Source organism: Schistocerca americana, chromosome 4 (genome assembly GCF_021461395.2).
Source record: "Schistocerca americana isolate TAMUIC-IGC-003095 chromosome 4, iqSchAmer2.1, whole genome shotgun sequence".
NCBI classification, from domain to species: Eukaryota; Metazoa; Arthropoda; class Insecta; order Orthoptera; family Acrididae; genus Schistocerca; species Schistocerca americana.
In genome coordinates this window covers 539,549,077-539,570,207 of record NC_060122.1, presented here as the reverse complement: position 1 = coordinate 539,570,207, position 21,131 = coordinate 539,549,077, and the positions used below count along the sequence as shown (strand labels likewise).

General features: G+C 36.8%; 1 protein-coding gene across 1 annotated transcript in view; it reads right to left on the bottom strand.

Moving 5' to 3' along the window:
* The window catches only part of LOC124612389 (roquin-1), a 238,999-nt gene that overhangs the window by 78,775 nt on the left and 139,093 nt on the right, over positions 1–21,131 (bottom strand). Inside the window, exons 11-14 of the mRNA XM_047140567.1 lie at positions 20,027–20,155; positions 5,886–6,031; positions 5,508–5,728; positions 150–309 (exon numbers count right to left, since the gene is read on the bottom strand). Of these exons, the coding sequence (XP_046996523.1) occupies positions 150–309; positions 5,508–5,728; positions 5,886–6,031; positions 20,027–20,155 (656 nt within the window). The remainder of the gene's footprint in view (positions 1–149; positions 310–5,507; positions 5,729–5,885; positions 6,032–20,026; positions 20,156–21,131) is intronic.

Below are 21,131 nucleotides of genomic sequence, written 5' to 3'. Positions count from 1 at the left end.
CAGAATTTTAAAAAGAAATGTTTGCAGAGCAACTTTTACTTTGCTCCTCCAACTGAAACAGCCTCTAATGAACTAGGCATGCAATCAACAATTCTGATTTTGATTTGTTACCACCAAAAAGATGTTAAAAATTATTTAATAATACTTACTCTTCTGAAGGACAGTCAGGTACTCTATTTTGTACAAACAGCTGAGGAGGATCCAAAATTCCATGGCCAATTGTTATGTAGCCATCACCCAATCCAGCAGTTGCAGGAGTTACTATGTGGCCACCTGGCAAAGTGGTTGCTTGCAAGGCTGCTGGATATCCTGCAAAATCAATGCAATTCTCAGTGATGTTACAGATAGCTATTAGAAATTGTGCCTCAAAATCCTACAATTTTCAAATACATAAATATGTTGCTTGTTAAGCATTACTTGACTACTTCCAAGTTTAAAACATGATGTGGTAACATACAAAGGCAGAAAAAGAACTCTCTAAGAAACATAATTTCATGGCTCTTCCCTATGTAAGTTACTCACGCACACGAGCTTCTCTCTTCACTTGATTTTTATTTATTAATTAGCTATGATTTTACACCCCATGAAATACTTTTAACCACTAGTCACCTAAGTTTTATTAATTCTTGTTTTGAAGTATCTTCAGTAAACTCGAATACACAACTGTAAATAATAGACATCTAAAAATGTAACTTTGAGAAAATTGGTATGTTAAGTTTTGTTTTCGTGCTTGCTGTAAACAAATATTGATACAGTGGAGCCACTTTTACATGTCAGTTGTAGGTAGGGAATGTTCTGAAATATGGTTACATAATACACCAATAGAGGTCAGGGCTGTACTATGTTTACGACAACACCAACCTCAACAAACAGCGGTGCTATAGCTGTTACTGAATACTTTGTGTACTCTGCTTTGTTATGTGCTGTGTAATAATTGTTCTTTCCTTTACTTATTTTGAAATGAGTGTAGAGAGTAATTTTGGTCTTCACGGGGTTTGAATACAATTCTAACAACACCAGAAGTGATCAGTGATCCGTATGACCATTATATCAACACTGCTTTCACAGAACACAGAGGTAGACTGTCACCCCTGTGAGACGCAGATTCTTCTCCTCTTGACTGGCCTAAGTTTGCGTTTGTTTACAGCCACAGTCGACTATCAGGATATAGTGTCCAAGCTATACTGTTACTAATGTGTAACAGTAGCTTCCAACCATACTGAGAGTGCAGATAACATGGAGAAGGATAGACAGGATTTAAAGCTCTGTTGATGAGGTGATTATAAAACTGAGTACAAGCTTTGATAGGACCAGGAAATCATCTATATTCTTTCCAAAGGAAATTATCCTGGTGATTTAGCAGAACCACAGAAAACCTAAATGTGAATGTGCAGACAAATATTTAAAACCCAGTCCTCCTGAATGCGAGCCCACAATATTAACCACTGCAGTACCATGTTTGCTAACAGACAGTACGAAGTAATAGTTCAGAGAGCGACACTAACGAGAGAGGTGAAGGGAAGATGAGGGGAAATTTTATGTGTAGATTTTTTTCTATTATTGTTTCTTCCCAGTCTTCAATTTCTCTTTACATCTTTTCTTTTTAGCATACGAGCTTTGTGAATATGAAAATTTTCTTCTAATGTTGGAGTTTCTGTGTGATCTTCCTTTGTTCTTTGTTATGAATTTCATATTCTATTCATAATTCACAGGCTTGTTGCTTTCTTTTACTAAATGGTTTGTAAAGGTGGAATGTATACTTATCACACTGCGGACCAATTATGTTTACAAATCTTCTTGAGTGTTGCTGCATGGTAGGCGATTCTTACAAGACCGGATTGACATACGACACTGAAAAAGTTCAAAGCCAGTTCATGTTCTAGTACCATTCAAGAGGACAGATAGTCATGTATATGATAAGAGAGTTGGGGCTGTAATCATCAGAACAAAGGCATTTCTAGCAGTGGCAAGATATTTTCACAAAATTACAACCACCACTTTTCTCCTCCAAAACCAAAAACATTTTTCTGATTTTGCTATTTTGTCAAAAACTGACATTTTGAGCCTGTGTATAAAATATAGGTTGACTATTACACAAAAGTTTACAGCAACCAGCCACTTTTTACAATGCTATTTATTTATTTAAAGAGTGCCATTACTGATTTCGACCTGACAGGTTCATGTTTCGGTTACTTAAAATGAAGAATCCTTCCCATTATGTTCCAGTGCAACATCTTCCCTTTAATAATAACAATTTGTTTACATCACTTCAAATCATTGTGAGGCACAATTACAGTTAAGAACACATTGTCTCACATCTTGTTTTTGTTGTAGGGCACAACCACTCCAAAAAAATTTTGTCAGGTGAGGAAACAAAAGGCGAAATCTAATGTAAAATGTGAACTAGCCATCTGAAGATGAACCTGTTGCTTCGAAACCGGTAACAGTGCTGTTTAAATAAATAAATAACACTGTAAAAAGTGGCTGGTTGCTGTAATTTTCTGTGTAACAGTCAACCTATATATTTCTGATTTCTGCCTATACAAGATGAAACGACCAACTGTGATGAACTAAGAGACATTAGAGCTCGCACAAAGATTTAGGTGTTCATTTTTCCCCACATGTTATTAATTAAAGACTGGAAAGTCAAGAAATAGACTGAGAGTAGACTGACACTTGTTCTAAGAATCCCCTGCCAACAAATAGGTGTGAATTGTGGAGTAATAAGGTAAATGTTGATATAACAGTGAATCATTTCAGAAAACAGTTTCTGTATTAAGGAACAATAATTGTTAATATGGAAAGCCCTTGCTCATTTAAAAGCATTCACATGTCCTCTGGCTTCAATTTGTCCTTTGAAGGTAACATTGCAAGGAAAGGAATATCATGAAACTATGACCCATATCATCACATACCCATAGCCTACATTTAAAAATTGGTTGAAAGGTGAAGGGTAGGCCACATTGAACCCTGTCACACTCTTGCATTCCTTGAGTAATTTGCCACCTGCATCACACTAATGTTTATGGGCTGGCAGCAACAGGATGTCTGAAATACTGATTGATTTCTTGTGACTTATTAATGTAGGTTTCTTGAAACAATCCTCATCAATGTCTAGTAATCTCAATTGTTGAAGCCTGGTTTATTGGTCTTTGTTAAATATGTCATGCCACAGGTAAATTAAGTTCTTGTACATTTGTACACTGCTTGTCTCAATACCCCTATCGTGTTTGCAATCCTTGGTATCTGAGCTGCTTCAAGCAGTGTCAGGAACCTTCCTCCATTACACATTACACTCACTCATCATATAGTGGAAGCATTAAGAAGTTGGTAATCACAAAAAACCAGGAGTTAAACACTATAACTCCTCCCCCCCCATCCCCCCTCTATATGTGCACGTGTTCAGTGCTTTAAGGAAGCACCTGACAAGAGTGCTACCTTTACCCTCTTGTCCTCAAGTCTATTGACTGCTCAAAGCTTCACCTAAACGGTGAGTGGTTGAATTTATTCATACCATTGTTTGCATTCACTCCACATCCACAATCTTTGTCGTTAATCGTCAGAAGTCCCTCATTTCATCCCATTATGTCTTCTCAACTGCGCAGATGGATTCATAATACTCTTCAAATTGTCCAAATAACTAGTGGCAGTCACAGTGCAGTATTAATATGCCACATACATATACTGTATTTGAATTCTTTATGAGATTCAAATCACCTTACAACTGTCTGCTTCTCTTAAAATATTTTATTATGTTATATTCCACAACACAACTGGGCAAAGAACAATTCCTTAGCCTTTCATTATTTGTCTCCATCAGAACTGATACTAGCACAAGTGAGATCACTTATTTTATCTTACTTACGAGTTACAAATCAGGTTTCTTGTTTACCTGCACACAAATAAGAATAATTAATTGTCGTTTATTCTCACTTAACTATATACTCCAGTTATTATTGCACAATATCAATTAAGAGTTTTTATAGGCTCTTTATTTCAACATCAAGCATTTGCTGCCATTTCTTAACAGGCACTATTATTTGCTATATGTTTGAATTGCAGACAATTAACAGAAAGAAGCTCACTCTTTTGGAACCCCCCCCCCCCCCCCCCCCAGACATAGCAGGTTTTCCAACAGGCAAAGTATGTTGCACTGGCTCAGTTTCAGTCCGAGACAAGAGACAGCATCTCAAATTTGTCAGTAAGAGTTAGTGGTATAATATCATGACTTTTCACTCACAATCAAATCAACAAGCAGTAATAGCTCATGTATTTCCTGGAGTCGAGACAGTACCCATGGATGTGGATGGTAGATGAACTACCTTTGTTAAGCACGACTCTCAGTAATCTGCCTTAAACACCTATTTGCAATGCCTCCCAATCACTCGACAGCAGTCTGGGAACTTCCAGCTTCTTACCAAAAACTCATATTTTACCGGAGAACAGCAGCCACAGAGGGAATGCATTGTGGTTGATGCAATGTTTTTCTGAGCAGGACACAAATAACTATAGATTAACCTCACTGATTCTCTTAATTTCAGCATGTTTTACTTTACAAGGATTGAAGCTGCACTTTGAGAATTGATTAATTGTTTCCTAGTGAGAGAAAAACCTGAGATAAAATCTACTGATTCCTTGAAACTGATATTTTCTCTCGAACTTTTATCAAGATCATGCTCACTAACAGCCTAAATACACACTGAAATTGGGGTGTAATGATTTCTGAATGACAATATTTTTGTCAAAATTTTAAGAAGCACAATACAATTTACAACTGATAATATAGTAAAAGTTTTTGCTGCACTCACAATTATCTGAAAGATAATGAAGAAATGATATGAACAATAAAACATTAGAATGTAGAATTCTGAATAGAATGCAGAATTTCAAATCGCATCTGACGTGCAGCCCCAAAAAAAGGAAAAGCCAAAAGACAGGTTATGCATACGTAAATAAATGTTCACATACATGATTTTTATTTAGCATATTACAAGACTTCAAAATAGCCTGAATTTTGAAATATGATATCTATTCCATAAGCACACCAAGTTATTAAAATTTTTAGACAGCAGCAAAAATGATGATGTAATTACTGTAATTAATGTTGTCATAGACAAATCTAGTGAGCCCTTTCATCTAAAGAACTTCTTGTTGAAATGTATGCACATGGTTGTCACTTGAATTCACCAAATGCTTGATTTTGAAGAAACTCGTCACAGTCTAAGGACACATCTCTATTACAAATAAAAATTATACACTACTATGCCACAATAGACAGTTCCTTAGTAATATAAAGAATTTTGTTTCTTTAGAACCTTGATAGTACTCTACGATGTGTCACTCGCACAAATATCAAACTAAACAAAAAGGACATGAGCATTCTTTTCTAATTTTTGAATTATGCACAGAAGTGCCTTGAGATCGAAAACTGAGACTACAGGTTTAATTATACAAGGACAGTAATAAAGAAATAAATAGTAATAATAAACAACATCATCATCATTTACCTTGTGCGGTACTGAAGTACCAAGAAGCAACGGGGCTAGCAGCAGGTACTGGACGGCGTACCATTGGGGTTGAGATTGTTCCATCACCAAAAGATGAAGAAACCTGTACTGAACTACTGGGACGTAGGATTGCCTTTGACATTCGAGAAATTGGTCCATACTTGCTGACAATGGGTGGATCAAATGGGATGAATTCATCATCTGCAAGAATTGAATCTGACCTGTAAGCAACATGGATAAAATTTTTTATTAAAACAAAGTAATCAACCACATAACCCAAAATACTGATCATTAATTTTTATTTATTTATACTTATTCCAAGGGCCATATTTTTTATGTTCATGTCTCCTTGCATTCAGATAGTGGAGAGAGATTTACCTGTAGAAAGCAGCAGGCTGTGTAGCTGTGGAAATGTGGCTAACCTGAGAACCACTTCCTCTTCCTGTGTGGAGAATTCCTCCAGATGTCCAAATGGAATATGTTGATGTGCACACATCATTGTCGGTGTTTGGGAATGAAGTTGTCTGCAAATACAATTTTTTTCAGTAATCGAGGGAGCGGAAGAAAAACAGTCAGCATAAGACTGAAAAACAATGCTTATGGCTGAGGCTCTCACAACATTTATTCAAGCTGTAGCAATCACAAGCATCATGCAGTAAAAGAAATATGCAGTAATTCTGAAGGCCATAACATAACAAACTAGTAAAATTATTGTATATAACATATTATATTTAGGATTATGAAGTATTTCTAATCACTCAGCAACCTGATTTGAATTTATTTGAAATTTTAAATACAAACCACTCATAAATAACCTTAACATTCATATAAAATCTTATCCTGTAAGTGAACCTTGCATGATCTGGAAGTCATACTAACATTCACATATTCATAGCAGGCACAATTAATACTGAACTATAATTGTCAATTAAGAGCTGACTGGCTTTTCAATACGAAAGAACTAAGAATACATGCAGCACAACAAAACTGTGTTTGAACTTATCCTGGCCCTTCAGGAAAATTGTATATTCTTCATAACGGCACTCGCACATGTGCAGGAGAGTGGACTAACATGGCAGAAAGAAATCTCGCAATTGAAAGCATGACATCTTTTGGAAACTGTGACCACTTTTAGTACAGTGGAAGAGGGAAAAAAACACACTTTTGGACAAAGTGCATTTTATAGCTCTAGTTTTATATCTGAAAATAACTTGGATACCGGATCAGACGTTAGTGAGACACCCAGGAAGTTTTTAATTTTTTTAATTACAAAAACTGATGTATCTGTTGCTGTGAAACTGCGTAATAATAGAATTCCTTGGGAGTGGGGATGGAAAACCAGCTGAAATCTGAAGAAGTTTTGGAAGAGAAGCATCAATGTCAAAGACATTAATATATGAATAGTGTAATGCCTGATGAAACAAGCTATATCCTTAGAGGTTATTACTTGTTGCCTCGTAGTAAAGCATACCCCACCCAATGGCAGTTCACTAGTCTTCAGACATTTCTACAACTGGTGGTAACAAATTTAATTTTGATCTTCACAGATGGGCAAATGGTGAAGTGCGAGTGAAGAAATATGTCTCAGGCATAGATTTCTATGTTACAACAACTGCTGTAAATACTGGTCTATGACAATGCTCTGAAGACCGCTAATTAATGTAGACATACTATGATACTATGGAGGGTTAAATTCTTTGAAGAGCACAGTTAGGGAAGAAAGTGTTATAGGAAGGCAAAAAATAGAAGATTAAAGTTTTTCACTAAGGTGGTATTGAATCATACAATATTTTGCGCAATGAGGTGCACTCACTCATACATACAAAGTATGGAATAAAGCGAAGTGAAATAAGGCAAAGGAAAGTAATACGAATGAAAATAAAATACTGTAATAGAAATAGACAAAGAAAACATGGAACAAATACCTTAGTAATGACCCAACATAAAATTAAATTGTAACTGAACTATCAAGGGTACAAATCAATTCAAGGATACAAATCAGTTCACAATATAAGACTTAAAACTGCTGCCAAGGCTTGGATGGTGAGGTTTTGCATTTACTGCTAAGCATTTAATAAGCCTTTTATGTTTACCAAGGGTTGGGATTTGTACAAGTGATCTTTGGTTGATGAGTACAGAGTGCCAGAAAATGTAGACCGCTGCCAAAGTCAATGACAGACAAAACAAAAGCATCGGTATGTATTGCTGGTAATTCTCTTGTAGCTTCCACAGAAATGGAAGATATTGGGGAAGTCAGCTACTGAGATGTTCATGAAGAAAACTCAGTAATATATGATACCCTCTTTATCCATTTGTGTATATTTGTTGTTTTCTAATTTAATTTTTATTGATTTCAAAGTAACAAGGCTCTATTTTCAAGCACAGGAACTGGTATCCATCTGATGCGCATGTAACAAATGGTATGAAAACTCTTCAACTCAACAGCCAAGTTGATGCTTTTACAAAATAGTTTGTACATAAACGGATAAGCAGTTCCCTTATGTTCAGATGATATATTTGCAGATATACACTGATTCCTCCAGTCTTATGCCTGAAGAAGATGCCTTGTTGCTTCGAAGTTAGTATCAATTAAATTGGAAAACAATCAAGCATACTGATATACAAATGGGAATACATAGTATTTATTATCCTCTGTCAATTGATAATAATTCCCATTCCCATTTTACTTGTGAATGGAGTGAGAGAAAAATGACCGCCTGTATGGCCATGTACATAAATAGTAATTTTTACTTTGGGTCCACAGCTACATTGAAGTTATCGAAAGAAGTTATTTTCCCACCTGAGGCTATTATCTATTTGCACACTTCATTTAATTTGCAGCTAGCTAATTTTGCCACTTTGGGCATTGTCAAAACACATCATAAAAGAAAAGTAAAGGAAATGTTTTCCAACACATACACATCTACAAAGCAGTAAAGCAGAGTATGTGTTAGTCCATTATGGAATTGATAAGAGTACAATGTTTGGACAGACAAATGTTTCAGAACAATCAGATCACTGCAAATGTGATGTCACACAAAACAACCTACATGTTCTCTTATTACCTACAGAGCATGGAAACTGAGCTTTGGAACAGGGAAAAAATTCAGTTGGCCGCATTCAACACGGTATAAGTATTTTTTAATGTACAATGTCAATATAATTGTGTTCACTTGTAGCCTTTCAGTGAAGTCTCTCTCACCAGATGTATCACTTTCCAGAAAAGTAACTGTCCATGCAACAAGGCCAAAACGATGCTCAGTGATGAATATTGAGATGATGAATTCTTGCTGATGCCGTGGTACTCACTTCATCACACTATAAAACGCACCAATGATGTAATTAAAGATGAACCAAGTGTTCATCAACCACCATGATGTGATCTAAAAGGATTCTATGACACGTGCATGAACACTTTCGACTCCACGCCCTTACAGGCTGTAATGGTAGTTTTTAGAAGAAAAAGATGATGACTTAATTATTTTTCAAGCACTCAAATGTGGCAAAACAATTTTAGTACTCCACAGAATTTGCTAATAGTTTCTCTTCATAGCTTTCTAACACTCTATTAGTTAAAATGATACCACCAAGGAAATTTTAAATTTATAAAACTCTAGTAATATTATTGTGCACAAACAATTGAAAATATTGTTTGTGTATTAGTTCTACATTAATGTTTGATTCATGACCCTCAATCATCTTTGATCACAATGTGCCTGGCCTCGTGTACATCCGCATTCAGTGTGTCAATTTTACAATCAATTATTACCATGATACCCAAAAATTCTGCAGTGAATATAAATAATGAACAGGGAGGTGGTGAAGGGGAGAGAGGATCAAGAGCTAGGTGAGAGAGGGTTAGTATGAGACGATGATATGGATAATGCACCACTGACTGCCCGACTTAGGTAGGGAGAGGTATTTGAGTGTTCCACACACTGGTTTAGGGAGTGCGGCACTGGTAAAATAGGAGATTAACCAATGTGAAATGTGAAATTGGAGCAATAACAGAGTGGATGAAAGTCCTTCAATCTATAAGCATGACTACAATTGGGGATAGGGGCTCACAGTGAAGTAGTAACTTTTTCGAAACTGGTAGCTAGGAACGATAGGGAATGATGAAGTATATACAGGAGTGGTGATTCAGGCCAGGAAGATTGCAGAACCAAAGAATGTGCAGTAGGAACTGGTCCAAACCGTGTAGCTCAGACCTGCTGGTGCTGGGAGAAAAAGAAATGAGGGATGGCAGGGGAGGGAGGAATCATACTGGCACAGGTTATGAAGGATATTTTTGTAACTGATCACAATGTGTTCAGCACTATAGATGCATGGCCAATGGATGGTCAAACCAGTCCTCAATGACAGTTTGTAACGTCATTAATACTGACTGACAGCTAGTTGGTGTGTGTTCACACATAAAAGGTTGTGCCATAGTTACAGGGGAATTCATATATGACATGGCTGTTTTCATAGATGACCTTGTATTTGATAATGAATTTAGTATTGTTCTTGTTGCTTTTAGGGTAGTCAATGGCTCGGTTAATAGTACTCTTCCAAAAAATTAATAAAAACTGTGCAGCTAAGGAACAGAAACAAACAGCAAAAAGTAAAAATATTACATTATTAAGAAATACAAAAATAATTTAAATCAGAAAATAAAAGAAAAATATAACTAAAATATACTAACTTTAATGCATAGTAGTTAGAATCTGTGTAAGAGGGGGCAGGGACTTCTTCCTATCAGTTTGGGTATAAGATTTGTTCCCCCCACGTAATTTTACGAAGCATTTGACATTGATAGTGTCACCACCCAAAATAGAGACCATAACCACCAGCTAAATTACTTGAAGCTACTTTGTCATCATATAAACCCCCATTCAATCAAAATGAGATACACTGATAGTGGTGATCAACATTCTAATGCCTCTTCTTAACAGAAGAGGAAGCTGTGGCTGTAGGACCATACCTTGAATGGAGGGATGCTAGAATTACCTCATTTGGATACAGTTAGACATACACCACTGCTGAGTGGTCAGTTTCACCAGGTGAAGTATATTTTCTCTTGCTGCCATGGCACGCTCTTTCCCACTCCTCCATAACTTTATTTCTTACCGAGGACACCATCGAATTCAAGCAAATAGTACATTTCGTTATCACACTTCCCTCACAAGCCTCTCTAGCTGCTGCAACTATAGCTTCTGGCACTCAGCAGAGTGACATATATTTATGCTGTTATTGGAGAGAAATGAGGATGCCCTGAGCAAACATTTATGCTGGGCACATTTACAAGATAGTTTGGAGAGAACTAAGAGAATTAAAACAGGCAAAACATTCAGTGCATGAGGATCACATGTAATTCTCTTAGGTTTTAAAGACAAAGCAGACTACCGCGCTTCCTGCTACTACAGAACATTCACTTACATGTTTAACAGAAAGATGCCAATAGAAGCAATCTGCTGTACTTGCCTACTCATATGAGATGTTTAAAAATTGTAATGGGTCTACTGATTAACTGAAGTGCCTGCTAACTCTAACTCTGTGGAAGAACCCTCACTTTCACTATACCGTATTCCAGCACAATCTGGACCACCTGGATCTATACCGACTTTGTGGCTTGCAGATGATTACTGCACACTCTCTCTGCTATTGTGTGAGAAACTATGAAAAATTCAGGAGACCTTGTGCCCAATTTATCTTCAAAAGTTGTTTTTGGGTAGCTGGATGAAGCTCGCTGGTTTCTGCACATACGGTAAGGGTAGGGCTTCTTTTATACGTTCCAGCTGAAAGTCTGGTGGGTCCACGATGTACTACATTCGAGATTTTGAAATAAGAATATCAGACCATCCACAGAATCAACACTCACAATCTAGTCAGACCTGGTGAAATGTTTAGTAAAATTCTATTAAACTTAACCTTTCAGTACCCCACATCTACCAGTGGGATCAGAAATTTCTGACTGTTGTGGAAATTGAATCTGATGACCATATCTCACAACTGTGGCAGATAATATTTGTGAAATGGGGCTGAAATTGACGGAGACTGCTTTCTCAATGCAAAATGAAGTTTGTCATGTGACCCATTTATCTAACTTCTGAAAAGTTAACTGTAATTGCCGAGTTGTCACTGTGGGTCTGGGGGAGAACAATATATCATTAAATCGTTTGCAAATTATGAGCTAGCCAACAGTCTTCTTGCTTTACTGGTTATGCTGTTAAAAACAACAACTAAGATGGTGCTGATTGACATTTTGCTCTCTGGGCCATGAAGGACGAAGGACCCTAGTGCAGTTTCGTAGGTTTGGTGGAAAATGGCATACTACTATGAGTGAAGAGGGTAGTAGTAATGGGAAATAGCTCTCATTTCAGGGCATGATGAAAGGTGGTTGAAAATCTGTCTGAGAATATAGATCAGCTGCTCCATTACAGGCTGATACATGGTTGGTTAGTGTGAGAATTATGCATCAGAGAGGTTACTGCATCCTAGACCCGTTTGTGCAGCAGCTTTGAGAATTATACCTACTGTGAAGACTTTGGCGAGTTATTTAAAAAACCCTGAGAGGATTACCACCACTGCAGATACACTATTCATTGGTGAATAGATTTTACAGAAAAGACTGTTGGTGGTTTTGGTATGGATAAAGGTTTCGTGGCGTGATCAGACAAACAGAGATTAATGTTCACTCAACCTGTTTAACTCAAGACAGATCTTCACCCTAAATAGGCCAAAGCACTGACAAGGGAACATTCTAAGGTCTCAATAAACGATCTTGATGAAAACTGGTGGGTGTGAGACGGAGCTAAATAGTGCAATACACATTTTTTTCCTTGTGCCCAATTTCACTTCAAAGTGGTAACCCACCCCAAAGGGTAATTTGGCATTTTAGGTTTAGAGGGAACATCATCGAAATAATGATATATAAAAATGGTTTTCATATAAAGTTCATATGTAATAAATGTTCTCAAAAACTGTATAATCAACCTTTGCAGTAATCTGAAATTCTCCAAAATACCCACGCATCAATTAATTCTGAAAAATGAAAACTTTTATTACAACGTAAATTAGAGCAGCTTTCAAAGCCACATAAATCCCTGTATAAAAAAGCTGGTTTCAAAACACCATTTTTGGAAAATAAGTTGTACACAATGTGCTAACTGAGTATTTTCAACATACTCTACTATTCTAATTATTCATTCTACTTATATTTGTTTTAAGTTTTAAATTATTATTGGCAGTGTGGCTTTACTTGCCTGAGACTGCAGTCGTGTGTGTAGGACGCATTTACATTTTGTGTGTGTGTGTGTGTGTGTGTGTGTGTGTGTGTGTGTGTGTGTGTGTGTGCGCGTGTGCGTGTGTGTGTCGTCTATTATTGGCAACGGTTTTACTGGCTGAAAGCTAAATTTGTGACAGTCCTTTTGTTGTGCCTATCTGCGACTCAGCATCTATATTATATGGTGAGTAGCAACTTTCCTTTTCATAATATTGTTACATTCCATCCTGGATTTTCCATTGTTTGATTTATTTTATATTTTTAGTTGTTTATTTTTTTGGTTTACTGTTTCAGGTACATGTGTTTCATTAATTGAAAATAATAGGTACCAATAGCTCATTATTATGATAGAAAACAATCACAGTAATGATCATCTGTAAAGAAATGTTTAATTATTATTATTATTATTATTATTATTATTATTATTTTACAATCACGCAGGTACAATGAACAAAATTTCTTCACATAATACACACAACAGAGAAAACAATATAAAACGAAATTCAGCAGGATTTCAAATTATCATGGGTGATTATCTAAATATCTTGATTTGTATCAGGCATATTTCAGTAAATTGGTAGAGCTTGGCAAAGAGAACTGATTATGTACTAATAACTGCAACATGATTACATGGCTCCTCAAGTGCAGATTGACATCATAATCATTCAACAGAACTAGATCTGAAAGCCTTCTCGCAAAATTCTTCCAACATAGAAAGCTGATACATCCCACAGTTGTATGTGTGCTGTTGAACCTATGGGATCACCAGATGAACAAATTCCTTGGCCTCAGGTATGATGCTCTCAACAATACATGCATTTCTTCCTAACTGGGAAAAAAATATCTTTCAAATATATTTTGACATGTTCAGTCGTTTGTTTACCAGATTTTGATGCATTCACAAAGACATTTGGGGCTTCAAAAAATGAGTCTAGAATTTTCGGTTCAAAACCATTAGTTTCTTTTAAAACTGAAAATGCAGGTGGTCAGTGAATAAAAAAAGAACATTTTGAGCATTGTACCTGAGGATAAAAGTTATCTGGTGATCTCAAAGGGCTTGACACCACAGGTACAGTTGTGGAATGTATACAGCTTTTGATGTTGGAAGAACTTTGTGAGATTTTCAGGTATAGTTCTGTTGAATGAGCATGATGTCAATCTCCGTTTGAGAAACAATACAATCAAGCTGCAGTCACTAGTACAAAATCAACTCTCTTCGCCAAGGCTTACTAATGTACTGAAATATGCCTGATACAAATCAGGATATTTAGAGGATCACCTGCAACAATTTGATCTTCTACTGACTTTTTTTATATTGTTTTCTCTGTTGTGCATATTACATGAAGAAACTTCATTAAGTTTAATGTGTATGGTGTAAAAGAACCAATGTTTTAAGCATTTCCTTACAGATTATCATTAGTGAAATTATTTTCTATCATAATAATGACTTGTATATTACTTCCAATCAACAAAAATACATGTATGTGATACAGTATTTGCAAAAAACAAAGAAAACATGAATGTAATATGTGAAATAACAATTTAAAACATAAAACAAATATAAGTAAAAAAATAATTAAAATAGTAATGAATGTTTAAACATTTTAATTAGGTATATTGAAAATATTCTGACAGCACAATGTGCACAGTTTATTTTCCAAAAATGAAGCAGCTTCATTACACAGTATTGTATGTGGCTTCAAGCTTCTCTCATTTGTGTTTTAATAAAAGTTTTCAATTTTCAAAATTAATTAATGATGGTGGGGTATGTTGTAAAATTTCAAACAATTAAAAAAATTTGATTTTACAGTTTTCAAGAGCATTAATTATGTAGCAACTTTTATATGAAAAACATTTTTTATATATCATCGTTTTGGGTATTCCCTCTAAACCTAAAATGCCTAATTACTGATTGAAAGTGAAATTGGGCACAAATTAAAAATGTGCATTGCACTATTTAACCCCTTCCACAAACCTGCCATGTGTCACCAAGGTCGTTTACTGACACTTGGGAATGCTCCCTTGTGACAGTAAGTGCTTATTTACATGCTCTAAAGTCCAATGCAAGTCCTAAGTGTATATATTGTGTACAAGCCTTCTAGCCATCAACTGTATGGTCGCCTACCTGTTCTGTTTGATTCAATTACGTAGATGGAAACTGATAAGCACATAATATGAGTGTTAAATCAATTATATGAATTACAAAAATAGTAATAGAGATAGCTGAGATCCTGAAAGCTCTCAAACAGATATGGCACATGCTCACGAAATTGCTAAGGCAGTTATTTAAACTACTTTTTTCCAGTTACTTCTACAATCTCCATGAATACTCATATGAATGCTACCATTCTACGAGGTGCAACAAAATGACAAGTTCTTTGTCAGTCCTACATTACTGTAATTCTGTTTTTCTAAACTAGTTAATAAGGGTAACTGAAACGGCTTCTGCATGACAGTTGTGATCAGCTATTAGTTTAAGCTCTGCACTATGAGGTTCCATTTGCTCTGCAACTTCGAGCCACACTTATTCTTAATCTTTTGATTATGTATAGGAGGTAAACAACATGCTTACTACATATCTCATCACCCAAGGATTACTTTTTATGTACAAGATATTATTCACACTTAAATTCTCCTATAGATTAGCGCAACCATATTTCTTTCTCCGTTGTACCTAAAGTCTCCAATAACTGTTCCCATAATTGGTCCAGTTCTCTATAATGTTACTGAAGCTTCGCACTAGAACATAATTTGTTTGAACAACGTTTTTCATTGAGACAGTTAAAATATATTCTCAGACATTGGATTTCATACGGAACTGCTGTCCTGTTTATGTACTTCGCACATGAAATGTGTGGCTTTAACAGCATGTTACACGAAGTATTATACAATGTCTGTAGTTAAACAGAACCTTCTGTTCATCAGGAATAATGGGTTCAACTTGCTGATGCAGCAAATTATCAGTAATAAAAACTAATGCACTTCACAGATCACAAGCTTTCCCAACGGTTTCAATGTTTATTTAGTTGTTATGATACTTGACCTGCTCATGTTACTCTTATGTCAAAACAAATTACTGACTTTACTAACATTGTGTATCATAAAAAAAGAATGCTAATGAATCTATGAATCTCATTATGTCTGATTGACAGATAAAACTCATTATCAGCCAGAGTCCTATATAATGGTAAAGTGAGTTGCAGATCCTGAAGAAGAGTCCACAGCAATGATTAGAGTACTTTTTCCAAAGACCTTGGCTGCAGATGTGAAATATCAGGGGCATATTATAACAGGACAAAAGCTGTAGCATACTGCTACAAGCCTGTACAGAATACTTGGATACGCCTGTTGGCGCATTATACTTTGAACATTCCGCCAATGGCATCTGTGATGGCCGGCCACCAGGGGCCACCTGCAGTGAGCCACATGACTTGTACACAGGATCCAGCATCTCCCAACCCAGCTAATAGAACCATCCTCTTTATAAGTACAGTGCAGTAGGCACTCGCTCACATATTATGTTTATATTTATTGACACTAACTGCTTGTATCAGTACCTGGATGGTTTCTTTCTTCGTGTCTTGTTCTCAACTGTTGCGTGTTTCTATGAGGAAGATGAATAAACTTTGGTTCACTGTGGCAATGCTGTTGTTTGTATCTTACAATATAAATGATGATGAATGTGGTGTTCCCTTCTGTGTGTTCAGTCTATCGGTTGTTCCTTCAGTTCTTCTGTCCATGGAGGCAGTGCTCCACTCCCTCCTCAAGCAACAGCTGCTATCATGAACTTGTTGGCCACACTGACTATGTAGGCTTCCACATCATTTGTGTACCCACTGTCGTTTCCTCTTATGACAATGTACCCAAAGCCTGGATACTTCTTTCTCGGCTTTCTCTTCAGATCTACCAGTTGTTGTACCAGTTAGCCTCTCTCCAGAAACTAGCATCATTTTTGTTCGAAGAAATGTGTTAAGTTGTTGTCAAGTTATCACTGCAACATGTGTAGTATTTCATCGTCGTCATAAACAGTACCACCAGAACTACAGGCTTTGGGCAGCCGAGCTCCACGCCTTCAATCGCAACTGTCAATTTGTTACTGATGCTTATCATGATTCCTATGCTGATTCTATGGCCCATGACGCCATAGCTCAGTTGACTCCCGAGAATGTGGTGTGTCAAGTGCAAGAATTCATCTTTGCTGAAGTGTTAAATATTGCTCAATCTTTTGTGGTATCTCATACTAGGCATCAGCCAGTTTTCAAGAGACGGACAACATGGCAGCTGTAAAATCGTGGCCTCCATGCTGCACTGGATAGCGATATTCCAAGCAACAACCACAGCGAAGGCAGTGCTCCCATCTTGCCCATACCATTCTGTGCAACATGAAATGGCCGTGCTGCACGGCTTGCACCAACATTACAAAAAAATGGACATTTAGCATCTGTGTGTCGTTTCCAGCCCCTCCTGCAGACATGGACATCAATATTAACTGTGTGTCTCCAGTGTTTATGAAGCATACAGACCGTTTATTAAAATGTGAGTGATAGGTAAAGTGCTCAGACTACAAGTGGACAAGTGTGCAGCCATGACTTTGCTAAACTCACAAACTTATGTGGATTTGGGATGTCTTATGTTATTTCCAGTTACTCTGGCGAGTTACAAAAAGCAGCACATTTCAACTTCGGGGCAATTTCTGGCCCCCATTATATATAAATCTGTGGTTCATTCCTTGGCTATTTGTTAGTGGATGGTGCTGGTACCATAAAATTGTTTGGTCTGGATGTTTTCAGTGCTTGGTTTTTCCATGTCATATACAATGCAAGATTCTCTGCGTTCTGAGTTCTCATCTCTTTTCTTGGATGGGTTAGGTTGTATCACTAATTTTGTGGTCCAGATTACCCTAAAACCTATGGAGCATCCATGCTTCTTCTGTGCTTGCCCTATTCCAATGGCTTTGCATGATAAAGTGAAATCACAAATGGACAGGCAATGTTGTCAGGGGTCATACAGTCTATTACATTGAGAGTGACCTACCCCCTTATCATCATCATCATCATCATCATCATCATCTTGAACACTTTCCAGCTCCAGCCTGGGTCTGCCTGGAACATAAGCCCCACCATGTAGTCCTGTTTTCTCACCATCTTTGTGTGTTCACTCTTGTCCAGTACTTGCTTCTTTTTTGAAAACATTCCTCCTCACCTTTCAGCCATCCTCCCTTTGTCTTTGTCTTGGCCATTTCCTTTGCACCTCCATTTCTTTTATCTTATTGGGATACATCTTGTTTTCCATTCTCTTTAAGTGTCCACACCATCTTAGCCTTGATGTTTCTATTCTTCTCTGAAGGATTCCTCTATCACTATTTCCATTACCCTTTCATTCCTCATCCTATCTATCCTTCTTACTCCTAGCCTACTTCTGAGGAACTTCATTTCACATGCCTGAAACCTGCTTACATCTCTTTTCTTTATTACTCACATTTAAAATGTGCTTCTTAAAAAACCAACTGGTCAGCTTCAGCTTTGAGGCAACTTTGAAGTTTCAGTTAGTGCTCAATCTATCACTGACACTTACCCTTTGCCCTGTCCAGACGAGTTATAAGCTAAACTTGCAGTGTGCCAGTTTTTCTCCAAAACTGTTTTATCTGAAGCCTACTTACAAGCTCTTTTGGATTAGGAGTCTAAAAGGCTCCTTGTGATTTTTCTCATAGTACGATACACATACCAATTTAACTGCAACGTGAAATTTTATCTTTGGGTAGCTTGCTGGAGGCAGGCTGTCAAATTGGGCTGGTAGTATTACAAAAGTACAAATGTAAGCGAAAAAGGAAGAAACAAGTGGCAAGTTCGAATTTCTGGTGTCTACTCAGCAGCAAGAACAAAGGTGATAAGTCATGTTCGGTATGACAACAGCTTTTAAGGCAGCTAAATCATTTTGTTTGTGAAATCTGAAAAATGTTGGCAACACATTACCTGAACAGTCATTTGCTGTTAATGAGGACAAGAGTGTTTGTCCAATACGTAAAGAGAGTGAAAGGAGAAGTTAGATACTTGATAGTCTTACAATTTCACAATTGTTTAGGAGTGCCGACAGAAACTAGAGGGAACTACCCCACAGGTTTGCAAGAAGCCAGAGTGCGGGAGCAAATAATGACATCAAAGTGCTGTGATGAAAACTTGGAGAAAAGCATAAAATTAATGGAATAGCCATGTTACACAGCAAACATAAAGAAACTATCATTATGTGTTAGAATCAACAGTTGTTCCACATGTTGACTACACTGGTATCTTCTGATGCTAGCACCAGTGCTGCTCAAACAAGGCTTCAGTTTTGGTGCAGAAAACGGCCTTGGATTGAAAAAAACCACCTCTGGTAACAAAGTTTAAATATATATTGTCTAGATGTTTATTTTACTTTTGTTAACTCGGGTGAACTCATGATTTAATTTGAAACATATTAAAGATAAAGCACGTAGTACTCTGATGCATATTAAGTGCACTGTTGACAAAAACTGATTCACCTATCAAACCATTCCAAAGCGAAGTGGACTATCATTTAACATGTATTAAAATGTTATCATTAAAAAATGCATTATATTTTTCTTGAATGCCATTAAAGATGATAAAGTGACTCTCATTACTTTTTTTTTGAGGGGGGGTGGCGAGTGTGTGGGGGGGGGGGGGGGGGGGGGGAGGGGGGATGTTGGGTGGGATGGAGTGGAATGCAAGTCTTCAATTAACATAAAAGAATACCTTGTGCAGATGTTCCAGATTTTTATATACATGGGCCTGGTACAACACTATTTTGCATGTTTGCCCCATAAGATTTGGATACCTATTGATACTAATGTATTTACACAGTTAGTTCTCAAATTGATATGGGTGGATCAATTTATAAAAACCACAGCAAATGGAGATCAGCTGGACTAGGTTCTCCCGTGTGCAAGTCCAGAGCCACCTTGCTTGGTCACGAATTCAGTGTGAATTGTTAGTGTGATGACTTAGTTGCTTTACAGATTGCTTCACTTCAAATCAACTCCTATACAACCACTTCTGCCTGGTGAATGCTGCAAAACTAGTGCCATATCTGAGATTTTACACCTGGGTCACCACACACCATACCACAGCCACCAGTTTTATATTTTAAGGTGCTAATTATGGGAATAAGTGAAAGTTTAAAAAATCGTTCAGTATATGTATTTCTTGTTTCATTTGTTAACTTTGGTGCACAACTTTTTTTTTAGTACTCTTACCGCTCTGGCCTGGGAAGAAGTAGAACTGGAAATTGCTGATGCAGCAGATATTCCCACAACTTTCTCCAACTGGGAAATTATTTCCAGCTTCCTCTGATGAAGAGCTGCTAAGCTCTTGGATGTGACTTTCTATACACAAAAAAATGAGATATTATATTAATGAATTTCAAAATAGCTACCACCTATCCCCCCTCACACAGGTAAACAACAAGTTGTTGTAATACACAATGGATAAGAACAGTTGTATTCACACAAACAAATAACGGAAGCAGATCTAACAATGCCCTGTGTAATGCAATACAACATACTTGGGGCACCCTAGATGTACTATTTCCATGTTATTCTGCAGAAGAGAGGGCCACTGGTTGATTTTACACTAGGACAAATAACATCAACAGGTCATTACATGTCTCCAAAATTAGGAATAGATAAAACTGAAGGGCATAATTGATGTGTGGCATTCACAGGAGCTTTGATGATGAAGAGTAAGCTTTACACAGTGGAATATACGGTAAAAGAGAAACCACAGACACGGGAACTCTTTTAGTACCTAACATTTACAGGAGTGACATCGGTGAACAGATAATAACCATCGATAACTGTCACCAAGCTAACCCCTAAATTGCTACATAAAAAAATTCACACAATTTATGTTTCAATATTTGTCCCAATATTTTTCATATATACTATTTAACATGTAGCAGCAGAATGACAGACATATGCGCAAGTTATAAAATTCACCAGCCTTTTTACTCATAAAGGTTAGGAAATATTCAGGATAACAGCAGAATTTGAAAGGGTTAGAAAACTAAGGATTTCACATCAGACATTACTGGAAGGCGTGAAAACTGAAAAATGACTACATAAAATAAACAGAACACGACAATAATGGAAATAACTAACAACAAATGAAAAATAAGTACATGGTACCACTTACCTGCAGATTACTGATGGGTGGTGTGTATGCAAAGTTATGAAAGCACACATTTATTTGTTGGTACCATACAAGTACTGATGTGAAAAGGGAGTGAACCTAGAAAGTCAATCTGATTTTCTGGTCATTTACGTGTGCTTATGTATCACTCATCATTTATCTGCAGGTGAG